The sequence below is a fragment of the Sceloporus undulatus genome, chromosome 5 (assembly GCF_019175285.1).
Source record: "Sceloporus undulatus isolate JIND9_A2432 ecotype Alabama chromosome 5, SceUnd_v1.1, whole genome shotgun sequence".
Lineage (NCBI taxonomy): Eukaryota > Metazoa > Chordata > Lepidosauria > Squamata > Phrynosomatidae > Sceloporus > Sceloporus undulatus.
Window position 1 is genome coordinate 4230826 of NC_056526.1, and position 19713 is coordinate 4250538.

A 19713-nucleotide genomic window follows, 5' to 3' on the forward strand; every position below is an offset into this window, starting at 1 on the left:
TCTCTGCTTTGGTTTCGGATTAACTTCGCATTATTTCCTTTGGGGAGTCCTTTTGTGTGATAAACTACCCAAATTTGCAAGTTTTGTTTGAATATGAATCTCATTTAGCTCCCATTAAACTCCCATTTTCCCATGGGATCTCGACAGTGTGATAAAGCTCCCAGACTGCTTCAGCCATGCTTCCTCCTTTACAGGCCTTCCATGTGCAATCTTGGATCGGCTTGGTTTCTCCACTCTTTGTTCTTGGGGACCAGAGGCGTGTTCACCTGGGCACCTGTCCTCCTGAAACAGAGAACCCAGAAAGTTGCATGACTCAGTGGAGACTAGAACCTAGATCTCCTGAGTCCCATTCCAACACAATAACTGCTACACAAACTGGATGATTATGCCAGGTGGGTACAGCATAGCTTGCCTCCGGTTATGTCACCTTAGAGGTCTAGATATATACATGTGTGTCTATGAAAGAGAAAAATAGCAACTGTTTATCTGGGTCAAAATTTCTTGCAAGACTTGAAAAGCTGGTCAGTATCTCTCTCCAGGCCACCCAGGAATGATACTTTCCAACTGGTTTTTCCTGGAAACATCTGGTTTGCCTTGCATATACATACCCAAAATGTGCCATGCTAAGACCCTCAAAAGCAATCAGTTATAGCCCCAGAGTATTAGATGGATTAGGAATCCCAAACTGTCTTTTGCAAGGCATTTAAATCCCGCAATAATAATGTTGATGCTTGGCTGTCTTTAATGCGGAAGGAACTTAATCAGGACTGGATACAAGGCCCACCCTTTCTGAGATTTTCCCACAGAACTCTATAACAAATAATTCACTGTTGCATAATACATTTTCTTTCTCTTTGGATACGTGGCACAATCATTTTTGCTGACATCCTCCCACACACACACAATTAATCCCTTTTCTATGCCACCTCCTTTTCATTGACAAAGATATTTAAAACATGCAAAGACTGGGAGAAAGTTAAATTAGAGCCCCTCTAGACAAGGAAAAAGAAAGGTATCTGAAATCTCAGGTTTTGTCCCTTTACAAACCAGTTTCATTTTGTACAAACCGATTTTATTTTGCAGATCTGCATGACATTTCCTTCATCCTGAAGTATATACATTCAGGGACTTATTTGTAGATATAGGACAAAAAATGAATTCCACATTAAAGAAGAAACTCATTCATGCTGGATCCAGACCCAATAAATTATTCATTTCATATTGTACTCTGACATTAAATCTGTCATATTCAAGCCTCTAAGAAAATCTGAAGAGTTTATATCTCATTACTTGTCAGAAATGAAGAGATTTGCTTCTAAAATTCAAACTCTGATAGTGAAAATACTCTACTCAGAGTATGAAAGAGGAAGACAAATTTAGATAAAGTGCGTATGGTTAGAAATAGAGGCGGATAATTGGTACTAAATCCTATTGCGCCACAAATAAGGGAATTCTTGAAGTAGTCAACATTTTAATGCCTTAGTTTAAAAACAAGTCAATGATAGATACTGGAGGAAATGTGGTAATCTGGATGTTTTCCATGCGATTGCCGATGTGGATTTAAATACTGGAACAAAATATTTGATGAGATAAGTTATATCACCAATCAAATGATAATTACCTCTCCAACTACAGTATAGGTTTACTCTCTATTCTTAGGTAAGTATAAATGTTTAAAACACAAATATCTGATTGCTGTTTTTTGTCTCACGGACAGAATGGAAATTATAAGTAATTGGAAAAACACAGTTGATTTGTCTACAGAAAATTCAAGGAAGAGACTTTGGATACTTCTTTTAATGGAAAAAAATATCACACAGGGTCAGCAAACAAAGACATACAAATGAGGGATCTGGATTTTACAATGTTTTGGATCCCATTTATAAATGGTATTAATAACAGTATCAACTCTATGCTTTCTTGCAGAGCCCATTTCTCCTTAGAGAGGGATGCTATTGATGAGTAATGTTTTCATCTCTGTTGACACAATTGACATGATGAATATGCACTTTTTTGAACATATATTTTTGCCTTGTTTCAATGGTTTTTTATTAGTCAACTCTTTTAGTTGTATTTCCTTATGCAACAATAATACTTTATTGTAAGAAAGATTAAAAGGAAGCTACAGGGAGTGCATTCTAATGAAAGTACAGTGTATTAACAGTCCATACATTATAGAAGCCTAGTACAATACAAGATTTTTTTAAAAAACTGGAATCAGATTAATGTTAAACAAGTAATACTTTCTTTTTTGATAGACTGGTAAGGTTTACCTGCCCACCTTAAGCCTGGTTACATGCAGACTCTGTCACACAGACACTCATTTGTTCTAATATTCCTCCTCAGCATCTTCTTCCTCTCCATCGGCAGAATCTCTCCCAACCTCTTCATAATCCTTCTCTAGGGCAGCCAGATCCTCCCGCGCTTCAGAGAATTCCCCTTCCTCCATGCCCTCCCCGACGTACCAATGCACAAAGGCCCGCTTGGCATACATCAGGTCAAATTTGTGGTCCAGACGTGCCCAGGCTTCAGCAATTGCCGTGGTGTTGCTCAGCATGCAGACAGCTCTCTGTACCTTTGCTACATCTCCTCCAGGCACCACTGTGGGGGGCTGGTAGTTGATGCCCACCTTGAACCCAGTTGGGCACCAGTCCACAAACTGGATGGACCTCCTGGTCTTTATGGCGGCAATGGCCGCGTTGACGTCCTTAGGCACCACGTCGCCCCGGTAGAGGAGGCAGCAGGCCATGTATTTCCCACGGCGAGGGTCGCATTTGACCATCTGGTTGGAAAACTCAAAGCAAGCATTGGTGATTTCCGGCACGGAGAGCTGCTCGTGGTAGGCCTTCTCGGCGGAGATGATGGGAGCGTAGGTGGTCAAGGGGAAATGGATGCGGGGATATGGCACCAGGTTGGTCTGGAATTCTATCAGGTCAACATTCAAGGCACCTTTAAACCTCAGAGAAGCTGTTACAGAGGATACGATTTGCCCAATCAACCGGTTGAGGTTGGTGTAGGTGGGACGCTCAATGTCAAGGTTGCGGTTGCAGATGTCATAGATGGCCTCATTATCCACCATGAAGGAACAGTCCGAATGCTCTAGTGTGGTGTGGGTGGTCAGGATGGAGTTGTAGGGCTCCACCACGGCAGTGGAGACCTGTGGGGCTGGGTACACCGAGAACTCCAGTTTTGACTTCTTGCTGTATTCTACTGAGAGCCGCTCCATCAGAAGAGAGGTGAAACCTGACCCTGTACCTCCACCAAAGCTGTGGAAGACCAAGAAACCTTGGAGGCCACAGCACTGGTCAGCCTGTGTTGGGAAGAGAAGTTGGGTTATTGGTACTGACTACTGTCATTCCAACAATTGGGTTACTACAGGGGTGGAAATTGTGTGGCTCTCCAGAGGCTGTTGGACCACAACCACCAGCAACCTTATGCCAGCATAGTCAATGGTGAGGAATTCTGGGAAATGCAGTCCATCATCACCTGGAGGTCAACATGGTTCCCATTCCTGAATTAGTGTTAGTCTTTCCGAAACTATCCTTGGGACTGTTTGTGTAAACATCAGTATTTTGATCATGTACACATGCATGCACAAATTTCTGCACAGTATTTAGAAAAGTTACAGTTTGATGGCTGGGAGAATCCAAGAAGTGAGTTCCACAATGCAAAATTTCCAAGAGTTGCCAACCTAGTCTAAAACCCTCCTACCAGATATTTTTTATTACGGTGGGAGTTAAAAACAAACTAAGAGATTGGATAAACAGGATGGATGATAATCAGGATTTAGAGATAAATAAATCTTCAGATTGGTATTGCTTGCTGAAAACGAATCATGGAAGAGCTCAATATGTACAGACTCTTCCCATTGCATCTTTGAGAAATGAATTTACAGAATTATCTTTTTTTGGATGGAAGACACAGGCATGTTCCAAGAAACTGAAAAGTACAGGCGGAAGAGTCTTGCAATCAAGTCCTGCTCTGGAACTTTATTGAATGCACAGAACCTTTGGGACAGTGCCTATGTGTCCAAATATGCAATTTGTTGTTAAATACTTATACAGGGACTTCAATCGTGACTGTGTTTGCAATATTAAATTACAGTTGACCCCACAGAACACAGAAGAAGATACAACATGCCTTGGGAGCATGTATGCCTCCTTCCTTAGACCCCTCCACACACTAAGCTATGGCCCTGCACTTGCCATTTTGCGGATCCTGCCCAGGACTGTATCGATTATTTCCTTCCCAATGGTATAATGGCCGCGGGCATAATTGTTGGCAGCATCTTCTTTACCACTGATGAGCTGCTCAGGATGGAAGAGGGAATGATATGGCCCCGTGCGGATCTCATCTGGAAGGACAGAGAAGAGCAGTTGAACCAAAAAGGAAAAATAGCCTCTCTTTATCTTAGCGTATGTTACTGCATAAACCCACCCATGATTAAGCAAAAAAACAAAATCATATACTTAATCAACATAATTTCATGATTTCCAAGCAGACAATAAGAACAAAATATAAAACAGAATGTAACAGTACAAAGTAAGAATAAAGTATGAAAAAAGACAAGAAAATAAAGTAAGGAAAAAAACATGCAACCTGATATAAAGAAGAATCTTGACTAGAATCAAAATACATTAATATTTAAATTTCATACAAATGCATCTGAGGAAGTAGACTGAAGTCTAGGAAAGCCCATGCTGCCAATTTCTTTCTTCCAGTTGTCTCAAAGGTGCTACAAGATCTCTCCACATACTAAATTTCATACAATTTAGAATATCTTTTCCAATGCTAATACAATGGATCTAGCCACTCCAAATGAAACATATAAATTCAGGAAACCAAGCCCAAGAAATAATAGGTTAGGAGAAGACTGAGAGGGGGAATGGTTTCTAGTCTTTAAATATCTGAAGGAATGTCATGTAGAGAATGGTGCAAGCTTGTTTTCTGCTGCTCTAGAAACTAGAGCACAAACCAATGGTTCCCATTACGAGGAAACAGATTTTTGGGGGGTTCTCCTCAAAAAATTGGGTAAAAAATCATTTTTTCCAATGGCTTCAAAATCTGTGCAAACTTTACATGTCTCCCAGTGTGCTGGGGAGGGATGCAGGTACTGATTCCCTTCTTTCTTTTCTTTCTACATAGCAAAACAATGCTATTTTACTATGGACCTTATCATATGGGAGGGAAAGTGCCCAATACCCATGGATAAATGGGATTTAAATCCAGGAATATCCTGCAAAAGTGGGATTGTTTTCAGACGACGTCGAAATAATTGAGCATTAACCCGACATTAACCCGTTCGGAAAGTGAACAAAATCGGCCTCTTTTTACTTTCGGGATTTTCCCGAAAGTAAAAAGCGGCCAAGTTTGCCCACTTTCTGCACAGTTTACTGTCGGGTTAATGCTCAATTAGCCCAACATCATCTGAAAAAAATCTCGCTTTTGCGGGATATTCCCAGATTTAAATCCCTGGTCTCCCAGATCTCTGGTCCAAGACTACAACCACTACAACCACACTGGTTTTTGCAACAGATTGCTGTTACTCATATTACCAACAACAGTTGGCTAAGGTATTCCGGTTAAGATTTATTCAAAGGAGGTTTGCCATTGCCGTTCTCTAAGGCAGCAAAAGAGTAACTTGGCCATGTTGATCTAGAGAGTTTCCCTGAGTTGGGATTTGAGCCCTGGCCTCCCAGAGTCCTAGTCCAACACTCAAATCACTACCCCACCTTGGCCTTTGGAACAGATTGCTGTTGCCCACATTACCAATAACAGTTGGTTCCAGATCGATGAACACAGCCCTTGGAACATGCTTCCCAGACGCCGTCTCACAGAAGAAGGTTTCAAAAGAGGAATCCACTTGCTCAGCTTCTGGCAGGATCTTCTGTGCCGCCGGGTTCCCTGGGATGGTTCCATCTGCTTGGATGCCATGTTCTAGGCAGTATAACTCCCAGCAGGCATTCCCAATCTGGACTCCAGCTTGGCCGATGTGGATTGACAGACACTCCCTCTGGAGAGGAACACACAGAGGAGGCAGGAGTTTTATTTCTTTAAAAGGTTAAGGTTTTATGCACACATCCATACACATAAAAATGCAAAGAGCAGCAGCTGCAACTAAAAAGAAGAATATAAAGTTGGAAAAAAGAAAACCAAGAGACAAAGGACTTTTCACACTAGTTTGCTGTCCCACCACAATCGTGCCAGTTTAAGAATGGAAACATACTGGTTTGACATCATGAATTATCACACTTTCCCCCACAATAGTGCTTTGGCGCTGCTTTGGTGATCCATGGTTGCATGATCTGTTTTCTGCACTGCCAAATGCCACCTTCCAAAAGGAAACGAGACAACTAGCGATTGCCATAGAATCATAGGCAATTATCACACGGAGGCTTACCGTGGCTAAAATGTGGCTAAATCGTTCACAAAGCACACAAGTGTGACAGCCAACCGCGCTTGCCTCCCATGATTTAATCATCATTGAGGCGACCCACTCCTCTCCCATCATCAACGTGTTGGTGGAGTAGCAATAACGGAAGTTTCCATTGTTGAAAAATGGCTGCTCCATGAACGCTTTGATGATTAAATCACAGGAGGCAAGTACAATTGGCTATCACACTCGTGCACTTTGGGAATGATTTAGCAACATTTTAGCCATGGTAAGCCTCTAATCATTGAAAGAGACCCCAAGGGCCATCCAGTCCAACCCCATTCTGCCATGCAGGAACTCTCAATCAAAGCACCCCTGAGAGATAGCCATCCAGCCTCTGTTTAAAGACCTCCAAGGAGGGAGACTCCACCACCCTCCGAGGGAGAGTCTTCCACTGAAGATTTTCATCTTTTTATTATAGCGTTAGTATACTGGAATTGACAAGAATGATATAAAAGCGATTTCAAAAACATAGTCTTCACACACTGAACACATTATAACACTTCATTAACAATTCAAGAACAGAAAATAGTGCATTTGCTTTCCACATTACAACAGCCTTTAGTATTTGCTAAACAACAGGTTTGTTGTTAAAAAATTACTTACATAAATAATAATGGCCTCTATTTTGAAGAAAAAACAAAATGTTTACCTATGTTTATTTTTTGCTGGAATTAATTACCTTCCATAGACATTTTGTTAAGAGCGGTTTAAAAAATGGTTAATCGCTCGCCGCTTACTTAACCCTCCTGTGTGACACAGGATGCGTTTCAGGAATACCCAGACGGAGCAGTGAAATGTCTTTATATCATCATAAAATCATACTTGCTTTTCAGGCATTCTGCAAATGCGCAAACAAATCACATTCGCCAAGCCATTCACGCTTTTAAAGCATGAGTGGCTTATTCCACTAGCACAATGCTTCAACGACATTTCAAGAAAGATAGGAGGATGACGGTATGGAAATCTTTTCCTCAATTGTGCAAGAATGATGGTATTAATACAATTCCTTAACTCTTTCCCCCCGTGTGAAAATGTCCACTGTCAAACGGCAGAGCCAACCGCTTCCCAAAGTCTGCTGCTGTGTGAATGTGCCCAGAGCAGCTGCCATGAGCAAAGCGTTGGTGGCCGTGATCGCTGCGAGGGAGGGAAGGAGAAAGGGGAGAGGAGCAAAGCCATGTCCGCTCACATCACAGGAATGCCTGAGAAGTGGAACTGCAGCAGAAGGCCCCATCGCACAACGGTGGTTGTCAGACTTGAGTAAATTCAGAACCAGTGTGCACCAATCAGTTTTTGAAAACACCAAAGAACTTTATTGAATATACATAGTCTGTAATTCAGCAGCCAGCGTTTAAGCCAAAACTATCCTCCCCCCCAACAGCCAAGCAGTACTGTATATTAAAATGCCAGAAATGTAAAACACCCACCTCCACTTCCCATAGCTTAGTCCCCCTTACAAGCTAATACCCCTTCTAAAGTTTTCGGTGCGCTTTTTGGGCTATGTGGCCATGTTCTAGAAGAGTTTATTCCTGAGGTTTTGCCAGCATCTGTGGGGGGCTTCTTCAAAGAATACTTCAGTATTATCTGAAGATGCCAGCCACAGATGCTGGTGAAACGTCAGGAATAAACTCTTCTAGAACATGGACAGATAGCCCAAAAAACCCACAAAAAAACTATGGATGCCAGTCATGAAAGCCTTCAATCCCCTTCTAAAATTTCTTGCCACCACTGTCTCTTTCAGACTCAAGCATTTCCACCATTGGCCCCCTCCCTACAGTACCAGACACCGACGCACCCCACTCTCCACACACATTCCAGTCCTATCATTCCCAAAACTATCCTGCCAGCTGCACCCATCCATCCTCTCTATGCCAACTAGCTACCCAATATCCCATACTCCGCAGCAACTGTCAATCTACCCACCAGCCCTGCTAGCAACCAAGCACATATTTTATTATGTGAACATCAACGCTCCTCCCTCCATTATTTCACATATTCAGAACCCTGACAGAAACTATGCATTCATGCTTCTGACAGTAGTCATGGAATAGCTGCAAGATCGAGAACCTACTGACGGGTTTTGCCCATCAACGAAAAGGTGCACTACAGTAACAAATGGAATGCAGCAACACCAGGACGGACCTGATGTTTCATGATAAGTACTGGCCAAAGAGGCTTTTATCCTGTTAAAATCCCACTTTTATAGCCTGTGTGATGAAGTCTACAGAAAAGTAGAAAGGTTAAAGAACTATAAAGGAAAAGATAAGAAAATACAAGGATGACTTTTATAGATTTATAAGAGATATTTAAGCTTCTCTCACTCTGACTTTTTACTTTCTTCTACTTTACAGTTTCTTGTGGGTTTTGTGGGTTTTATGGGCTCTGTGGCCATGTTCTAGAAGAGTTTATTCCTGATGTTTTGCCAGTACTTGGGGCTGGCATCTTCAGTGAAACTATGGATGCCGGCCAAAAAAGCCTTCAACTTCACATTTCTGTTATTTGTAATCTCCACAAAGGCCTAACATACACTGTAGATATAATCCAGAATGAAACCACTTTAACTGCCCAGGCTCAAAGCTAGAGAATTCTGGAAACTAATTTTGTGAGACATTTAGTTTTTCCTATCTGGTGCCCCAATAAGCTACAACTCCTAGGATTCCCTAGCACTCAGCCAGGGCAGTTAAAGCGGTCTCAAAGTGGATTAATTCTGCAGTGCGTTTTGGACTTCAGTTACAAAACCAGCTGCCATCAGCTCATTTCCATCTCTCCCCCTCCAGACCTTAAAGTCTGTCAGGTGTTTTCAATCTTGTAAGAATATTATTAAAGATTCTCTGAAGATGCCAGCCACAGATGCCTCTGAAATGTAAGGCATAAACTCCTCTAGAACACCATCACATAGCGCAAAAAACCCCACAAAAAACTATGGATGCTGGCCATGAAAGCCTTCAACTTCACATTATTAGAGATTGTTTCACTAATCAAAGTACTGAAGTTCATTTGTCCATTCTGCAAACTCATTCGCATTTAAAAACCATTCTTCTTTAGCTGGCAACACTGCACTCTTCCATCTTCGAGGATTCAACAGTCTTGCTGTGAGACAGAGACAGACGTTTTAACAATCCCAGTAGTCATACTATCAGGATTCAGGTGGATTTTATGAGCTGCACACTCTCCCTCCGCCCCCAGAACGTCCGCAGACTCTGAGTAAGGCATAGCTTTGCAGTTAATACATTCCTATTCCAAGACTGGTTTGCAGGACAATTGACATTGGGACATTAGCCAGGGTGGGGTACCAGGCGAGCTTCATAATCAACTGCAGGTTTTAAACATGGCCTTCTTATTAGTGCAACACACTATTCAGGGATAGAAAATCTTTTCAGCCAAATTCCAATTTGGGAAGGGTCTCATGGAGGGGTGGGATCTGGATTCCTGCGCTGGGTGTTGCTAAAAGAGTACAATTGCCAAAGTCCAGTATAGCAGCTTTCAGGCACGCATTGTTCAGTTACTGTCAGGAAGATCTTCCTAATGTTTAGAATCTGTTTTACTGTACTTTGAACCAATGCTGGTTCTTCTGTCTCTGGGAACTGTAGTCCATGAAATTAAGTTTGAATCCTCACTCAGTTTAGTTTGAATTCATCATTCCAGGTCCAGGTCTCTGGAGCAGCAGAAAACAAGCTTGCTCCCTCCTCAATATGACATCCCTTCAAATATTTAAACAGGGCTATCATGTCACCGCTTAACCTTCTCTTCTCCAGGCTAAACATGCCCAGGTTTCATAGGGCATGGTTTCCAAAACTTTCACCATTACTCACCCTCCTTTGGACATGCTCTAATTTCTGAACATGCTTTCTGAACTGTGGTGCCCAGAAATAGACACAATATTGCAGGTGAGACCTGATCAAAGCAGAATAGAGTGGTACTATTACTTCCCTCCATCTAGACACTATACTTCTATCAATGCAGCCTAGAACTTCATTAGCTTTTTTAGCTGCTGTATCACACTATTGACTCATGTTCAACTTATGACCTACTAGGAATCCTAGACGATCCTCTAGGACCCCTCTTTGCTTTTGTATTGTCGGAGAAGGGACATTAAGCAGTGTGTGTGTGAGAATCATAGAATCATAGAATTGGAAGAGACCGCAAGGGCCATCCAGTCCAACCCCCTGCCATGCAGGAGAAGACACACATCATAGAAGCACTGCAGCAACAGAGACTCTTGATCTCTTTCTTTTATCTCTCTTGACCACTACCATTTCCTCACCCAAACCATGCCCACTGACCTCCCAAAACCAGAAGAGAAGCACCACTGAACTTTCACACCAGAAATCACATGCAAAAGAGGCGGTAAAGGAGTCATTTATGGGGGTCTGGAGCAGGGACGTAGCCAGGATTTTAGGAAGGGGGGGTCCAGACTAAGTGCCACCATTATAATGGGGCTTGGGTGCGGTGGCGCAGCAGCATGCACCATTCATTTTTCTAATGGAAGGGGGGGGTCCGGACCCCAAGAATCCCCCCTTGGCTATGTCCCTGGTTGGAGGGGAGTTTGATTTTATTAAAAAGAGTCACCTTTAATACAGTCTCCTCTGTGACAACATGGAAGAGTGATGATGTCACGCAAGAGACCCCAACCAAAGGCACTATTGTCCTGGCACTAGTGTCCTTCGCTGGCCTTATGTGATAAGCTCCAAAATTGCAAAAAAGACCAATGCTGTGATGTGACGGAGGACTTTGCAATTGGCTGAGCCTCTGTGATGTCAGAGATGTTGCAGCCAGGAGGAAATAATTGCTATTTGGCTGCATTACACAAGGGTGAGGGACATAGCTAGCAGCTGAGAAGAAGAGGGAACAGAATCTGGAAGCTGCAATTGGCCCGGACTACCATCACCCCCTATGGATAAAGAAAAATGCCCCATTGATTTCAATGGCAGGCACAATATGATGTTAGGATGTTGAGAAACTGAAGCGTGTTCAAAGAAGGGTGACCAAAATGGTGAAAGGTCTGGAAACCATGAAATCCTATGAGAAACAACTTAGGGAGCTGGGGATGTTTAGCCTGGAGAAGAGAAGGTTAAGAGGTGATATGATAGCCTTGTTTAAATACTTGAAGGGATGTCATATTGAGGAGGGAGCAAGCTTGTTTTCTGCTGCTCCAGAGACTAGGACCTGAAACAATGGATGCAAGCTCCAGGAAAAGAGATTCCACCTCAACACAAATAAGAACTTCCTGACAGTTAAGACCTGTTCAACAGTGGGGCACACTCCCTCGAAGTGTGGTGTTTTTAAATAGAGATTGGATGGTTATCTGTCGGGGTGCTTTGATTGTGAGTTCCTGCATGGCAGAAGGGGGTTAGACTGGATGGCCCTTGTGGTCTCTAGGATTCTATGACAATTGCATGCATGCACCTCCATTGAAAGCAATGGGGCTTGCTAACCGCAGATACAGTAATTAAATCTGCAGATGGCAAGTCAACAGATATCAAGCACCCTCCAGTGCAACTCTGCCAGAAGTTGACCATACAGTTGCACTGGAGGACCTAGAAATTACTATAGAAAACACTTTTGCAAGCATTTGTAGGTCCTCCTGCATGATTCTATGGTCAACGTTTGGCAGGGGTTAGCCACAGAGTTGTACTGGAGGACCTAGAGATTCATAGAGTTGTTCTCTAAGGTATAAAAAAATCAGTGATTCTTTATTTATGGTTTTTCCACTTTTGCAGGCATCCTGTGCCCCTAATCCCAGGGAAAGTGGAGGGCCCAGTGTAATGGCAGGATAATGTTTTGGAATGCTGGTGTGTGGGGAAGGATAACATGGTTGAAATCCAGTGCAGTCCATAAAATGGAGAGAAGACATACTAACTGTGTAGAATCATGGAGTTGGAAGAGACCTCAGGGGCCATCAATTCAAACCCCATTCTGACATGCAGGAAGACACAATCAAAGCTCCCCCAACAGATAGTTGCATTTTAAAAGGTCATTTGTGTCATTTTTCTTAGCGGCATAATATTTCGCTGCTGAGCTCTACAGCGTTCAAAGCAATCCATGCAAACAAGCATTCCGGTGAATGAAAAGCCCCCTCCTCAGTTCATCTGTCCTGAAGTTAATGCTACTCACAGTCACATTCAACAACAGCTCCAGTTCAACTCCTCTTTGAAGGAGAGGTGGAGTGCACCATTGAAAAGCCTTGGTTCAGAGCCCAGAATTACTTCGAGAGATGAGACCCCTCTCAGGAACAGGTGGAAACTCCATTAAATTGCCCAACATATTTGAGATACCACAACCATGACACAAGTGTGCAGCTGAAAAGACGTTTTTGCATCCTAGGGAGAGACGGCTGCAGCAGGCCACAGATTTCTCGTATGTTTGTCAAACCACAACTAGCTTCTTCAACAGACGTAGTAAGCCCTGACTCACAAGTAGGAATGCAACAGCAGCCTATGCAGCGTCATTACTGGGGTCATCCAGTTTGGGGCCCCGTCCCTCTGTCCCTCCCCTTCCATGAGAGGCAGCCAGATACTGAGTTTGGAAAAGTTTCAGGTTTTTGGACTACAACTCCCAACACTCCTCATCTGCTTAGCCAGCAGCCAAACCAGCTGGGGAGTGGGTTCTGGGCACTGTAGTCCCAAATAGTAAAAATTGCCAATCTATGAGTTGGTTCATAAAGTTCAAGAGGAGAGTAAAATAGTAACAGAGAGCCTTTGTGGCTGAACAGCAGAGTATAAAAACTTTAAACAAACAAACAGCTCTCTTTTACATTACACAATTACTGTTGGCCCTCTATATCCACAGACGCCTTATATGCAGATTCAACCATCCACGGCTTGAAAATGTTTAAAAAATACACCAATTCCAAAAAGCAAACCTTGAATTTTCCATTTTAAATAAGGGACAGCATTTTACTATGCCATTATTGCATTTAATGTATTTAACGGGACTTGAGCACCTATAGATTTAATAGGTTTAATGGGACTTGAGCACCTATGGATTTAATAGGTTTAATGGGACTTGAGCACCCATAGATTTGGGTATCCACAGGGAGCCCTGGAACCAAACTCCAGCAGATACCAAGGGCACCTCTGTATAGCACTGGGGTCTCATTTTAACCCTTCATGGCTTCTTCCCATGGAATCTTAGGATCTGTAGTTTCATGCAATACCTAAGAGCTATCTGTGAGATTGCTTTAGTGCCTCATCATTGCTGTATGCCTTCATGCTGTATCTGACTTAAGGTGACTGTAAGATGAAGGCTAAGAGAGTGGGTTCCCATGTGTTAGTGGATATCCAAACCTTGGTCTCCAGAGTTATCGTCTAATATTCCAACCACTACACAACATTGGTTCAACAAACTACAAATCCTATAATCCCATGGTAGTTCAAGTAGAACTAGTGTGCTACAATGGTGGGGTGAGAAGGAGACCTCAGTGGTTTGCTTGTTGCTTAACTTATGCCAAGGCTGGAGACCTGGGATGTTTTGATTAGTAGGAATAATTATTTGTCATTTGTCACTCCTAGCACTAGATTTTCCTGAGCAAAAGTATATTGCTGTGAACCATCCCAGCTTAGAGCACTAACAAAAGCATAGGAGCCCTGTTCTCTTTTGCATTTGTCTACAGCAGTGAAGAGCCAGCATACCGCAGTGGTAGGAGTGTTGGCTAGAACACGAAACGATGGATTCAAGCTCCAGGAAAAGAGATTCCACCTCAACATTAGGAAGAACTTCTTGACAGTAAAAGCTGTTTGACAGTGGAACACATTCCTTCAAAGTGTGGTGGAGTTTCTTTCTTTGGAGGTCTTTAAGCAGAGGCTGGGTGGCCATGTGTTGGGGGTGCATTGACTGTGTATTCCTGCATGGCAGAATGTGGTTGGACTGGGTGGCTCCTGAGGTCTCTTCCAACTATGATTTTATAAAATGGAGCAACACAGACGTCTGTATTTTTGGTCCCTCTTTGGCAGACGCAGCTATAAAGGCTGTCATGATGAGGGCCTGTGCTTCGAAATCCCCCCTGTGCTATTGTCCAGAGCCTCCTGACACTCAGACCTGGAGGCTGTTCCACGCCTCCCTGTGGCACGCTGCCATGCTTCCCTGCTCTCTTCCCCACTCCACCCATCTCTGAAGGAAAGGAGCTTGAACTGTGGATCTTCTTTCTCACTTTGCCAGAGCCAGTCAGAAGTGGACATTCCTCGTGGCGAACCGAGAATGTCGTTCAGTGCCCAACTGGCGCAACAGTTTGCCAAGTGCAGTACCACCTGCTCCTTAACAGCGGCATGATTGGCATTTCTGCAATGGAGCTTCTGAAGAGGAGAGCCAATTTGGAAAAGCCAAAGATTCCCAGCTTGAGACATTTGCCTGGTTCACCCATGCACTTTGCCACCTCTCCAAAAATCCATAATCACTTTCTTCTCCGCTACCATGAAAGATGGTTTGCTAGAGTCCAAACAAAATGTTGGCTGACTTTCCTATTTTAAATGCAAAACAGTTAAATGGGGTTAACTGATAACAGAGAACAATAGATCTGTGCATCCCAAATTTTGTAGGGATTCAGACCCAAAAACAAAGGAAATGAAAGTGACCCACCAATTTTCCTGGGCCTGCTCTTGAGCAAAATGACAGTGGATCTCAACCAGAGAAAGAAGCACTCTGCACTAGAGAGAAATACTCTTTTCCTCCCTTTACCCCCACTAAGTAATTAAACCCATTAAGTTCATTAACATAAATGCAAACATAGGAAACTGGAAAGTTTCCCAGAAAGATTCAGCCAAGCGCTTTCTAGCTGGAAACTGCAACACTGAATTTTTTAAAAAAAAAGAATTGTGCATAAGAAATGCTTTTCTAATTCTTTTAGCATATCAGCCCATGGGATTACAGCAGACAAAGGCAATATGGCAGTTTCCTCCTATATAGGGAAGGAAAAGTGGGGGTGGGCAGTATGCACAAGTACAGTCGATTCCTACCTAACCCTGTTCAAGTGTGAAATAATGTAGAGTAAAGGGCAGGAGAGCAACAAGAGTGAAAGTATGGGGGGAAACAGAAAAAAGAAGTGGACTTTATCACACATTGATCCCCTGAAAATCCAAGCAGGAAAAAAAAAGACTTCAGCTGTCAGAAACCAGATCTGTAACTTTGTAAGATCAGCCAAAGCCACTGGAGAGGAGGGAAATAGATTAATAAAAGGGTGGGAGAGAAAGACCCTTCCAAAATGTCCTTTTGCACGCTGCAGCCTCGCTTTTACCTTATAAGGAGCAAACACCAGTCCAAAGAACTCAGCCACACTCATCAATAACTTTTCTAGACAAAGTTGATCAGCTCCAAAAAGTTACCAACCAGTTGCTCCCCCAACACCCAGAGGAAATCAATGCAACACACTGACAAGTTAGTATTAAAATCTGCCCCAGAGAAAGTACAATGTTGCAGCCTTACCATCCTGATCCTGTGGGCTTGTTAAGATTCCAGCAAAACAGCTGCTTTCCCTCCTCCCAGCAAATTTATAACTCAGCAAGAACTGACTCCACCTGAAGATGAAGCCCTGGGTTCATTTAAAGCAACAGGAACACTTTTTCTCCCCCCCAAAATGCTAGCAAAGTCTTTGGAATTCTGCCCAAGAACTTTTATCTGCGGAAAAGCTCCATTGATTTGGAGGTTTGGTGTGAAAGGGAAGCTGAAAGAGAAATCATACGTAGGCTGCATCCACATGGGAAATAACCTGGTTTGGCAACGCTTTAATTGCCTTAACTCAAGGCTATGGAATTCTGGGAGTTGGAGTTTGTTGTGGGCCCAGAGCTCCACTCTGGGTGTGTGAGGCAAGTGCAAAACCCCCATTCTTTTCTGACACTAGTTCTTTGGCAGTTCTTTTGAAAAGAACCAATTCTGATGCATGTTCAACAAGTGGGAATGACGGATCTGAATCGCGTAATTCTGGAGGGTATGGACCAATGGCAGAAGGGTGTTTATTATCCCTCCTCAGTTTTTGGTAGATCCAGCATCCCCCCCCCCCAAGTGCTGCCTTTGTACTTGTGATGTGACCTATGGGCACATGGTTTTTAAAATAACATTGATAGAAAATTCTATTAATTGATTTTACAACTACTTGCGATCAGTGAGGCAAGTAGTTGCAAAACCAATCAATCATAGAATCATAGAATCATAGAGTTGGAAGAGACCGCAAGGGCCATCCAGTCCAACCCCCTGCCATGCAGGAAATCCAGATCAAAGCATCGCCGACAGATGGCCATCCAGCCTCTGTTTGAAGACCTCCAAGGAGGGAGACTCCACTACACTCCGAGGAAGTGTGTTCCATTGTGGAACAGCCCTTACTGTCAGGAAATTCCTCCTAATGTTGAGATGGAATCTCTTTTCCTGCAGTTTGCATCCATTGCTCCGGGTCCTAGTCTCTGGAGCAGCAGAAAACAAGCTTGCTCCCTCCTCAATATGACATCCTTTCAAATATTTAAACAGGGCTATCATATCACCTCTTAACCTTCTTTTCTCCAGGCTAAACATCCCCAGCTCCTTGAGTCGTTCCTCATAGGGCATGGTTTCCAGACCCTTCACCATTTTTGTCGCCCTCCTTTGGACACGCTCCAGTTTCTCAATGTCCTTTCTGAATTGTGGCGCCCAGAACTGGACACAATATTCTAGGTGGGGCCTGACCAGAGCAGAATACAGTGGCACTATTACTTCTCTTGATCTAGACACTATACTTCTATTGATGCAGCCTAAAATTTTATTGGCCTTTTTAGCTGCCGCATCACACTGTTGACTCATGTTCAGCTTGTGGTCTACTTGGACTCCTAGATCCCTTTCACATGTTGTCTCCTTCAAATCTTCTATCTTTTTTTTAATTGATTGAAGATTTGATTAATTGGTTTCACAACTACAGTCACCCTTCCTTTCTCGCAGACTTGGGATCCGCGTTCTTGAATATGCATGGAGGGGCAGCCTCCATTATCGTCAATGGGGTGTGCCCCATGGTGTGCCCCCCAGTGTGCTTCGGAGGGTCCACACCATTCAAACCTATGGGGCTTGAATACTTGTGAGTCTCCGTTTTCACATGAGGTGGGGGGTGTCCGGAGTGGATCCGTGCAAAAACAGAGGGTCAACTGTACATGCAATTTGGCAATCCAAGGGCAGTTCATAGCGAGGCAAGTAGTTGCAAAACCAATGAATCAAATCTTCTATCATTTTTTAAAATAATATATAGTTCCCAAACTGGGCTGCCTGGGCTACTGCTTATGTCACTGATGATTGACATGCATTTTGATTGACATGCCTTTTGAAGTGGTGCAATCTAGTGGGGATGACAATCATGCCAAAAAAAGAAGCGATTACAAGTAGGAACTTTCATAGTAGGAACAATGGACCTTTTGGACTTGATTCACCATCATGAAGCAAAGGCAAATCATAAACCAGTTTACATTTAAATGGGAATGAGCCCTGAATTTGTTATGATATGTCTTTAAGTTGACTCCAAATTATGGCAATGCTGTCCTAATGTTTTCTTGGCAGAGGAGGTTTGCCCTTGCCTTCTCTGAGGCCGAGAGAGTGGGACTTGCCCAAGATCACCCACTAAGTTTCTATGGTTGTGTAGGGATTCACACCTTAGTCTCCTGGAGTTTTACTCCAACACTCAGACCAACTATATTATGTCGGCACTTCACCACAGATAGCCAAGCCCAAACGACAACAAGAATCTAGTGCTTCTAACAACTGCAAAGAGGAATAATTTATTTCAACAGATGTAACTTGCACTGTAAACTATTCCTGCTGAAATTCCCTCTTTTGCGCCCGTGGTTCATACCTTTGGATCCTTAGGTATTTCTGCACTTCAATTGTCAGGACTTCCAGCTAGTTTAGCCAAAAGTCCGAGATTTGGGGAGTTGTGGTCAGAAATGTTTGGAGGGAGAGTACAAGTCTAGGAATCACTGATGTTTATCACACTATGCTCTTAAAGAGCTACTATTCCAGTGTGACTCCTCTAGCAGCCTCCTGTTGCATGCTGGGATTGGCAGTTTTAAGGAGCTGAACTTCTCTGCCTGAGAATTCTAAATACCCCTCCTTAAAACTGCCAATCCCAGCATGCAACAGGAGGCAGCTAGAGGAGTCACACTGGAATAGTAGCTCTTTAAGAGCTTGTCTGATAAACACCACTGTTTTAAATATGTATTAAAGAGTCCTGTCATGCTTTGCATCTGGCCATCCTTCAGATATAATCTCAGTAGTACAAACTGAGGAAGTAGACTCAAGTCTATGAAAGCTCATGCAACCAACTTCTCTCTTTCAAAGATAAAGCCATTTTAGTCTGTAGACTCAGTATGTAGAGAGATCTTGTAGCACTTTTGAGACTAACTGAAAGAAAGAAGCTGGCAGCATGAGCTTTTGAACACTAAACTGTACTTCCTCAGAGGCTTATGGTGGCCAAAGATGCTACAAGGTCTCCCTCTGTTAGTCTCAAAGGTGCTAGAAGATCCCTTTGCATACTGATCTGCAGACTAAGGAGTTTATCACACAGAGACAACTGGAAGTGTAAACAGAGTTTATTCCATTAAAATTGTGCATTCGCATGCATTTGCAATAAAGGTTTTCACACAACGTTGAGATCAAAAGCAATTAAAGCGCTATTAATCTGGGAATAACCAGGCAATGAACAGCAACAAATCATTTACAGGAAAATCCCATGAATTATTTGTTGCTGTTTAATTATCTGGATATTCCAGGAATAATGACTGCTGTGTGTGAAAATCTTAATCGTGTTTTAATACTAATTGTGTGATTTTCACAGGATAAACCCTGTTTAAACTTCCAATTTTCTTCCGTAGAAGAAATTCATAAGACGGCTAGGTCTTTGAATTCAAGCAACCGCACTGCAATACAGTGGACCAGGACTGCTGTCACATTGCAGAATTAATCTTGGGGTTTGTAGTTTGTTGGGACGGCAGAGTTCTCTGACAGAGAAGGCTAAATAGCTCACAAAACTACAAATTCCAGAATTCCCTAGCATTGAGCCATGGCAGTTAAAGCGGCGCATGAATTCTGCAGTGCAGATGCAGCCCAGGATGACTATCTTGGTAGTGCAAATGAGAACCGAAGGACGGTTTGCATTCATGAAGTGTTTATGAGTTAGGATCTGAATCCGGGCTGAGAACCAAGCCAAGACACATCTCTGCATAGGCTACCATTTCAGTAGGATGGTGGATCTGCTCTGGGTTTTAGTTTAAACTTGAAAGGAGCAAACCATGTTGCCGAAGCTTGCTCTCCAAATAGGTTTGATGTCTTGAATAGTCCCC

The 19713-nt window shown here is 43.0% G+C and overlaps 1 protein-coding gene across 1 annotated transcript; it reads right to left on the reverse strand.

Moving 5' to 3' along the window:
- Nucleotides 1–1779: 1779 nt before the first annotated feature.
- Nucleotides 1780–15988, reverse strand: LOC121931788 (tubulin alpha-3 chain). The gene is made up of 4 exons (XM_042469804.1): nt 15851–15988; nt 5770–6013; nt 4206–4354; nt 1780–3310 (listed from the first exon to the last, which is right to left on the reverse strand). The coding sequence occupies exons 1-4, from the start codon at nt 15851–15853 to the stop codon at nt 2330–2332; spliced, it is 1377 nt and encodes a 458-aa protein (XP_042325738.1). The 5' UTR covers nt 15854–15988; the 3' UTR covers nt 1780–2329.
- Nucleotides 15989–19713: the final 3725 nt, after the last annotated feature.